This window comes from Dermochelys coriacea, chromosome 2, assembly GCF_009764565.3.
Source record: "Dermochelys coriacea isolate rDerCor1 chromosome 2, rDerCor1.pri.v4, whole genome shotgun sequence".
Classification (NCBI taxonomy): Eukaryota; Metazoa; Chordata; order Testudines; family Dermochelyidae; genus Dermochelys; species Dermochelys coriacea.
This window is the reverse complement of record NC_050069.1, coordinates 123,861,035-123,871,146: the sequence shown is the minus strand read 5'-3', so window position 1 is coordinate 123,871,146 and position 10,112 is coordinate 123,861,035. Positions and strand designations below refer to the sequence as shown.

The window sequence follows — 10,112 nt, the reverse complement described above, 5'->3', positions numbered from 1 at the left end:
GTAATATATGTGGCTGCATATCTAAAAACTATTCCAGTATGAAAAGAGGGCTTCATCTGAATAATGACTCTGCTTTCAGTTTTGCCTGGATGAAAGAGCACAGCCAGGATCATAATAGCCTTTTCCACATGTTGACATAATCATGATGAGATTCAACAACGCTTTTGCTTTCCCTTTCATCTCTGCTGTACAGTGATCTGTTTGCTCTGCTTCAAACAGAGGACTCTTGAAGATGTTTTCTTAAATAATAATTTTCTTGACCCAGGGAGTGTTTAATTACTGCTGTGCTTCAGAGTTTTTCATGCAAAGATGTTGGAGGGGCATGTGTGTTTGTCACTCTGTTACAGCTTTTCTCTGGGGAAAAAAACCCTGATTTTAATACCCAAAGGGAGTCAGTATGTTCAAGAGTGTGTGTGTGTATGTATTTGTCTAGCATTCATCCGCTCATTCCTGTGTTTTGAAGTTTGCAAACTGCCTTTCATTCAGGGGAATACTGACTCAGACCTATTGGGTCCAGTTCTGATGTTTCACTGTTTGTAAATTCAGATTAACTCCACTAGGTTCAGTTATGTGGATATAAAAAACCATTGCATTTGGGACTGTAGTTAACTCCTGTCTGCAAAATTCTTCAGTGATCAGGGTGTGTAAATGGGGGTCACTTGGGATAAACAGTGGGAGTTTAAAGCCTTTCCCCAGATTAGTAGCATGGTAGCAGCCCAGGCAGGGGAGTCAAGTAGCAGTTTAGGCCCTGATTCAGTGTGATACTTAGAAACATTCTTATCTTTGTTAGTAGACCCACTGAAGTCAACGGGACATACTCACAAACTTAAAGTTAGGCACATGCTTAAGTACCTTTCTGAATAGGGGCCTAAATCTATTAGCTGGAAGCGCTGATAGATTATTAACCTCTTATATGGGCTGGCCAACAGGAGGGGAAGAAGGGGTTGGGGTTACATCTATACAAAAGACATTTTAACAAAAATAATTCCCACCACCATTAACTAGTTCAGCTCCCCCAATGTTAACATGCTGCTGGTGTTTACTAGAGTTAGTTGGATCGGCTCTGAGCAGGGTTGAACTATTGAAACTGTATATATTTTTACATTGAAAATAGACTGAAGTAATCGGTGCAACCATCTAAAATTAAAATTTACTGTGACAAAGTATACATTTTATTACATTCAGGACTTTTTAGTCCATCACAAAATTGACAATTAATGCTGTACATGTGTACATTGTGGTCAGTATGATGCAGATGCTCTGTACTAAAAAAACCCCTAAAAATATCAGATCTGGTGTCTGCCCATCACTGGAGTTTATACTCCCTGGCACTGCACTGAGTTCCATGAAAGATTCTACACCAGTGTTGCTAAGGTCTGTGCATTGTGAGTGCTTTTGGGGCTTCTGTAGTCCTTTTGGTATTCTCTGTCTTTGTAGCTGTTCTCAGGGCTGTACTGAGTCCTGGTCATCTGGCTCCGAAAGGCTCGTACGTTTCGAATGGTGAGTGCACAGATCACAGAACTTGGGAAGTACAAACAAGCAGCAACAATGCCAAACAGGCTGACAGCTGCATCACCCCCCTGAACCTCACAGTTCATCCAGGTGTACCCACGGCGCGCATACAGTCTTTCCCTCTTCTTGCATGTATCTGTGGAGTTCACCTGGATGATAAAGTGTAAGTAAAGGCCAACAGCTGAAATATACCCCATACAAGCCAGCACGTCAAAGGCACATTCTGCCACAAGCATCTTCACAGAGAGGCGATCAATGGGTTTTGCCCCAATGACAAGGAACAAGAGTGTAAGTGCTGCTAATGTCAGGCTGAAGGCTACTCCCCCATACACACAAGGGGCTCTCATCTGGCTGAAATGCATGTCCAGGTTTCTCACCTCCTGGAACTCGGTTCCTTCAAATGGGCTGTAAAATGAACCAGTGTTGAAAGAGCCCATTCCCAAACCTCCCATAGAAGTGAAGCCTGCAATAGCTGCATGGGATGCTCCAACACAGATCAGCACTAGAATGTTGACGGTAATTTCAACAAACTTCAAAATACCTGCAGGAAGAAAAGGGTGAATGAATTAAATATTGTATTTGTGCAAATGGTGGGGGTGAGGGGGAAGGGAACCAACACATTTTAAACTAGAGAGAGATCATATTGAGCTTTTCTCCTCAGGGGAGGCTACAGAAAAAGCCCTCCTTTGTATATGAAGCGTTCACTTTAATTAGTGTATTTCAGAGCCTGAGCAAGATGGCTTTTTCCGTAATTTGATAGTGCACTTGATGAGTGGATCATGCAAGAAAAATCCATGAAGATTTTTACAGTGTTGCTTGTGCTGTGATGAAGAAAAGGTAACAGCACCAACAGATTGTATTTGGTACTCTAGCTGCTTGACACACAACCACACGGAATTGGAGCTGTCCATCTCAACAAAACTGTGAACAAGATTTTTTTTAAAAATCTCCAAGCTCCTAGTGACTTTTTTGAAAAAATCAGGCCATTTACTGGATCCCTAAATGTGCATTTAGCAACCTTACTTAAGGAGTCTGTTTTTAAAAATGTTTGGCCTCTTATTTGCTGGATCTAATCTAAATCAAACAGGGTTTTTAAGATTATATTTAAGGAGACACTTGTTCAACCTGTGTGCCTCAACTGACCTCCTTTTAAAGGGAAGTAAATCCTATGATTCTTGGCTTGTCTTACTTAACTCCCACTTTCAAAAGCTAAAACTGTATGAAAAAGTTCTAGGCTGACCATCTTCCTCCTTTTTTTTTTTTTTTAAACAAAAGCATGGACTTTAAGTAAAGGAATAGCATTTGGATAATTGACTCTTGTTTCTGTCACAAAGTAACAAAAGTAAAGCTGAAGTTCTTCAATTTCAAACCGTCCACCATTGCGATGGCAATTTTATGAAGAGATACCATTTAACGTTTATCTTCCAATCCATCACCAAGCTGACAGGAAAAGGACCTTTTTGTAGAAAGGATTCCCAGACCTCTGCTTCTAGTAGTGGGCCGTATATCTGTATTCTAACAGTGTTTTAAAAATCAGAACTATATGTAACTTTTCTATAGCAAGGCTATAGAGGTTGATGGCTGTCCATCGGATATCACTTCCTGGAGCATAACTGCATGTTAAGTGTATGCAATCCAACTGAATCATGGCATTTCAAAAGGGTATTTTAATCAGCTGGTTGCTCCCCAATGCAAGATAAGTCATAAATATAACACATAGCTCATAATCTTAAAGTGGTTTACAAAATATATCCACACAGCACAACAAATACCTTCACCCTTGTGTTTGGAAAATGGGAACAAATTGGGAGGAGAGAAAATTGTGCTCAAGAACCTTGATGTATAAGAAAGTGTCATAGGATTTTTAATGTCCATCCAGGGAAGACAGTTTTCATATCAAAGGTTAACACCCATACACAACACTGCATAGAACTCAGTTTATCTATCTTGCAATGTTAAACTGTCAGGCATTGAACCAGTACCTCCAGGGGATTCATAGATTTATAGATACTAAGGTCAGAAGGGACCATTCTGATCATTCTAGTCCGACCTCCTGCACAGCGCAGGCCACAGAATCTGACCCACCCACTCCTATGAAAAACCTCAGGTTTTTCAAATTCAGGTATTTGTCTTTGTTTAGATACTATCCCACCTCTCCAAACACGGATAAAACAGGCCTGACCAAATAAAATGGCCTGTTTTATTAAATCTACATTTTTTTTCTACTTACTAATTCAGTCTTTACTGTTTTGTCTTACTCCATTAAAAAGGACTGTTTGTTTTTTCTGAAAAAGTGCGGTAGCTTGGATCCTGCCCACTTCAAGCACTGAGCCTCCTAAAATGTAAATAGTCTTAGAGGAAGAGACCGTACAGAATTTATCTTCGGATTATGTTGGACTAGAAAATCTAAGTGTTAATCTTATGTGATGACATCACCTTAAACAATGAATTCAAGGTCTGGTAAAGTGCTCGTTCGAGCCAGTGATGCATGTAATACCACTGTTTTATTTAGTGTGTGATGTAGGTGGAATTTTAGATCTTACTGCATATTTTAAAATCTCCAGGATGGTAAATGTGAAGTTGTGAAGAATTTTTCATGGGTCTAAGTAAATAATTATAATATAGAATTTGAAAAATATTAAATACTTTAGGATAGTGTCTGCTTCTGTGCTGTGCAGAGCTAGTCCTTCAATATGTATGTAGTAGTAATGATCACTGCATTAATCACTAGAGGGCAGACTAAGCTTAGTAAACGTTTTATTGCAGTTAAATTTGAAGTTTCAGGAGGCCAAATCCGTAGTGTAGCAAACATGCTGCACCTCCTTACTTCTGAAAGTAATTACTGAGTCCCTAAGGCTCTTCTTACCCCCACCCACCGTTCTTTGCAGCAATAAGTGAATACAGGCTAAATGTAAGAAGCTTGCCAAAATGGTCCTGCATTTACTGTCCATTACAAAGTGGGACACAAATCGCAGGAAGCCTACAGTCTTTCTCTTTATGCTGCCAAATTCATCTGTGTTGCATTTCCCTGCTGTTACCTAGCCAGCTGCTTTCTGTTGCTGTCAGATCTGTATGAGCTTGCAAAGAAAGGAATGAAGCAGCACAAGAAGGATTAGACTATGGAACATCCTTCCTCTTGCTAGGCTGCGTTCTAGAAACCTTTGTTGCACTTTGGAAAGTGGGATTTCCTGGTGCGGAACCAACTGTGCTCTTCCAGGGTTTTTCAGACGTTTTCATGGAACTGTACAATAGCATGAAAATTACTGAACCCAATCTACAATTTTGCAGTGGCTGTAGCTTACTGTGTAATTGCAATGGGCCTGATTCTGACACACTGATTTCAGTAAAAAGAAAAGGAGGACTTGTGGCAACTTAGAGACTAACAAATTTATTAGAGCATAAGCTTTCGTGAGCTAAAGCATTGTTTCATGTTCTCTGTGTGTGTATATCAATCTCCCCTCTGTTTTTTCCACCAAATGAAGTGAGCTGTAGCTCACGAAAGCTTATGCTCAAATAATTTTGTTAGCCTCTAAGGTGCCACAAGTACTCCTTTTCTTTTTGCGAATACAGACTAACACGGCTGCTACTCTGAAACCTGATTTCAGTGGGACTCCTCCTGGAGTAAGGTACTACAGTATGAGTAAGGGTAGCAGATCTGGCCCTTAGCCAGCAGGAGAGGACATGGATTGAGGTCAGTACATGTGTAACCATCTCTGACAGTAACAGGAGTTGCTTTATGGCATGTTGTGAATTATATTTCCACAAAGGCAAGAAATTCAGGTTAGACGGGTTTGTGTGTCTGTAGGGTTTTAACACTAAACTCCAACAATGCTGACTTACTAAGGAATTTGGGCTCGGCTTCATTGAACCAAGTTCACTGTACTTGAGTAAACAACACATGCAGTCTTCCAGTGACCCTCTACTTCCCAGTTACTTGCAATATATTCAGACTGATTGTAAAATGGCCAAATATCCACAGCTCTCCTAAATCAAAGAGAAAATATTCTGCTCCAGGACAGAACAGGCAGCTGTGAATTACAGGGCAGCAGGGCTAGGTTTTGTCTAAGTAATAAACAGCTAAAGGAAACCTGAGGGGCAAATGGAGATTAGAACTCTGGATTAATAGCCCTTCTCAGTCTGACTTTCTTCAAAATATGCACACTACATTGATCAGAGTACTGTATCCAAGCCTTGCACAGTTGTCTCAGCAGCTCTTGTTCCTTCTCTGATCTCATTTATTGCTGCCTCCTAGAAAAACTCCCAAGCTGCTGCTCCTGCCACTGTCCTCCAGTTCCACCCAGGTAGAAGTTTGCTTACATGAGGTACATTTTGTAAAATTTTTCCACAGCAGCCACACTGGTGCCTGTATGTTGGGCGCTCCAGCGCCCCATATCCATTACACTGAGCAGGAGTCCATGATCCTGTGGTAAGAATACCAGCTGATGCACCTTGTGTGAACAAGGGCTTGCAATATTGCTAATACTTGTAGAGCTACACTATTCTGAAGAATAAGAAAATATTACAAAAAATCTCATATGTAAACAAGGCTTGGTGTATGTTTGTTTAAACCTAATGCCCAACTTTCTGCACCAGTACAAGCAATGGTGTTGATCAGAGGTGGGAAAACTATGGCCCGTGGGCCCCTCTTGCCTGGCCCCTGAGCTCCTGGCCCAGGAGGCTCACCCCTGACCCCTCAGCGCACAGTTGCAGAGCCATGGCCTGACCTGGTGCTCTGGGCGGCGTGGCTGTAGCACTGCCAGCCACCAGCGCTCCAGGCAGCATGGTCAGGGTGCAGGGAGCAGGGGGGTTTGGGAGGGGTGGATAGGGGGCTGTCAGAGGGCAGGGAACAGGGGTGGAGGGGTAGTCAGGAATGAGGGGGGGTTGGAGGGGGCAGACAGGGAGCAGGGGGTGGTGGATGGAGTAGGAGTCCCAGGGGGGCCATCAGGGAACGGGGGGGTTGGAGGGGGCAGGAGTCCCAGGGGAGCCATCAGGAGGCGAGAAGCAGTTGGGGGGAGGGTCAGATAGGCGGAGGCTGGACCACGCCTGGCTGTTTGGGGCAACACAGCCTCCCCTAACCAGCAAGTGGTGGATTCCCTGTAACTTGAAGTCTTTAATTCAAGATTTGAGGACTTCAGTATCTCAGCCAGATGTTCTGGGTCTACTACAGGAGTGGGTGGGTGAGGTTCTGTATACTGTGATATGCGGGAGGTCAGACTAGGTGATCATGGTCATCTCTTTTGTCCTTAAAGTCTAAGCATGTGGTGCAGTTTGAATATTTCCATGTCAAGCAGCAAGGCCTCAGATTTTGCCTAGAGGAGGATTTACAGGTGTGCTGTTAAGTGCTAGCTAACTCCGTCTAATAGTCTAGTGTAAACAAAGCAGAGTTTAACTCGTGCTAAGATGGTAGAGTTAAAGCCTATGAGGCTTTGACATTCCACTTTGCTATGTGTTAAAGTCTATGCTGCCTAGTCTACTTTCAGGTTTCAGAGTAGCAGCCGTGTTAGTCTGTATCCGCAAAAAGAATGGGAGTACTTGTGGCACCTTAGAGACTAACAAATTTATTAGAGCATAAGCTTTTGTGGGCTACAGCCCACTTCATTGGATGCATAGAATGGAACATACAGTAAGAAGATATATCTACACATAGAGAACGTGAAAGTTGCCCTACAAACTGTAAGAGGCTAATTAATTAAGATGAGCTTTTAGCAGCAGCGGAAGAAAACTTTTGTAATGATAATCAAGATGGCCCATTTAGACAGTTAAGACGGTGTGAGGATACTTAACATAGGGAAATAGATTCAATATGTGTAATGACCCACCCACTCCCAGTCTCTATTCAAACCCAAGTTAATGGTATCAAGTTTGCATATTAATTGAAGCTTCAAAAACAGACTCCAATGAGAAACTGCTGAGCTTGAAGACTAACAAATTTATTAGAGCATAAGCTTTCGTGAGCTACAGCTCACTTCAAATGCATCCGATGAAGTGAGCTGTAGCTCACGAAAGCTTATGCTCTAATAAATTTGTTAGTCTCTAAGGTGCCACAAGTCCTCCTTTTCTTTTTGCGAATACAGACTAACACGGCTGCTACTCTGAAACCTGCTGAACTTGAATGTTAGATGGGGTGGGATATGAGTTACTACAGAGAATTCTTTCCTGGGTATCTGGCTGGTGAATCTTGCCCACATGCTCAGGGTTCAGCTGATTGCCATATTTGGATCAGGAAGGAATTTTCCTCCAGGGCAGATTGGAAGAGACCCTGGGGGTTTTTCACCTTCCTCTACAGCATGGAGCATGGGTCACTTGCTGGAGGATTCTCTGCACCTTGAAGCCTTTAAACCACGATTTGAGGACTTCAATAGCTCAGACATAGGTGAGAGGTTTATTGCAGGAGTGGGTGGGTGAGATTCTGTGGCCTGCATTGTGCAGGAGGTCAGACTAGATGGTCATAATGGTCCCTTCTGACCTTAATATCTGAGTCTATGAACCTGGTAGGTCAGGGGTGGGCCAACTTTTTGGCCTGAGGGCCACATCAGGGTTCCGAAACTGTATGGAAGACCGGGTAGGGAAGGCTGTGCCTCCCCAAACAGCTTGGCCCCTGCCCTCTATCTGCTCACCTCCTGGCCCCCTCAGAACTCCTGACCCATCCAACCTCCCTGCTCCCTGTCCCCTGACTGCCCCGCTGTATCCACACCCCCAACCCCTGACGGGACTCCCACGCCTATCCAAGGCCCCCTGTTCCCCATCCCCTGACTGCCCCCCGGAACTCCCTGCCCTTTATCCAAGTCCCCCACCCCCTTATCATGCCGCTGAGAGAACCAGGACTGGCAGCCATACTGCTGTGCAGTCTTGAGCCCCGGGGCAGGCGGCGGCTCTCGCAGCCGCACTGCCCGGCAGAAGTTCACAGCCCTGCCGCCCAGAGTGCTGACGGCATGGAGATCTGAGGCTGCAGGGGAGGGGGAACAGCCAGGGTAACTCTCAGTGGGATCAGAGAGTAATGGCTTGTAGAAAGTGGTGTTGGAGAGCTGCCTAATAGCCTCTTGTTCATACTCCGACCTATTCATGATGACAACAGCACCTCCTGTGACCTAGAATCCTATTTTCGACATCTCCGACTCAAGGAATATTTCCAACACATTAACCCACAGAGACCTTCCTACCAACACTACAAAAAGAAGGATTCTGGGTGGACCCCTCCTGAAGGTCGAAACAGCAGCCTAGACTTCTACATAGAGTGCTTCCGCCGACGTGCACGAGCTGAAATTGTGGAAAAGCAGCATTGCTTGCCCCATAACCTCAGCCATGCAGAACACAATGCCATCCACAGCCTCAGAAACAACTCTGACATCATAATCAAAAAGGCTGACAAAGGAGGTGCTGTCGTCATCATGAATAGGCTACTAGGCAGCTCTCCAACACCACTTTCTACAAGCCATTACCCTCTGATCCCACTGAGAGTTACCAAAAGAAACTACAGCATTTGCTCAAGAAACTCCCTGAAAAAGCACAAGAACAAATCCGCACAGACACACCCCTAGAACCCCGACCTGGGGTATTCTATCTGCTACCCAAGATCCATAAACCTGGAAATCCTGGACGCCCTATCATCTCAGGCATTGGCACCCTGACAGCAGGATTGTCTGGCTATGTAGACTCCCTCCTCAGCCCTACGTTACCAGCATTCCTAGCTATCTTCAAGACACCACTGACTTCCTGAGGAAACTACAGTCCATTGGTGATCTTCCTAAAAACACCATCCTAGCCACTATGGATGTAGAAGCCCTCTACACCAACATTCCACACAAAGATGGACTACAAGCCATCAGGAACAGTATCCCCGATAATGTCATGACTAACCTGGTGGCTGAACTTTGTGACTTTGTCCTCACCCATAACTATTTCACATTTGGGGACAATGTATACCTTCAAATCAGCGGCACTGCGATGGGTACCCGCATGGCCCCACAGTATGCCAACATTTTTATGGCTGACTTAGAACAACGCTTCCTCAGCTCTCGTCTCCTAATGCCCCTACTCTACTTGCGCTACATTGATGACATCTTTATCATCTGGACCCATGGAAAAGAAGCCCTTGAGGAATTCCACCATAATTTCAACAATTTCCATCTCACCATCAACCTCGGCCTGGACCAGTCCACACAAGAGATCCACTTCCTGGATACTACGGTGCTAATAAGCGATGGTCACATAAACACCACCCTATATCGGAAACCTACTGACCGCTACTCCTACCTACATGCCTCTAGCTTTCATCCAGATCATACCACACGATCCATTGTCTACAGCCAAGCTCTATGATATAACAGCATTTGCTCCAACCCCTCAGACAGAGACAAACACCTACAAGATCTCTATCATGCATTCCTACAACTACAATACCCACCTGCTGAAGTGAAGAAACAGATTGACAGAGCCAGAAGAGTACCCAGAAGTCACCTACTACAGGACAGGCCCAACAAAGAAAATAACAGAAAGCCACTAGCCATCACCTTCAGCCCCCAACTAAAACCTCTCCAATGCATCACCAAGGATCTACAACCTATCCTGAAGGACGACCCATCACTCTCACAGATCTTGGG

At 44.2% G+C, this 10,112-nt stretch overlaps 1 protein-coding gene across 2 annotated transcripts in view; it reads right to left on the bottom strand.

Moving 5' to 3' along the window:
* Positions 1–1,131: 1,131 nt before the first annotated feature.
* Positions 1,132–10,112, bottom strand: part of LOC119851559 (MARVEL domain-containing protein 3-like) — a 25,131-nt gene continuing 16,150 nt past the window's right edge. For both annotated transcript variants that reach the window (XM_038391587.2, XM_043508416.1), the window contains one exon: positions 1,132–2,053. In XM_038391587.2, coding sequence (XP_038247515.1) covers positions 1,356–2,053 — 698 coding nt within the window. In that variant the 3' untranslated portion in view covers positions 1,132–1,355. The remainder of the gene's footprint in view (positions 2,054–10,112) is intronic.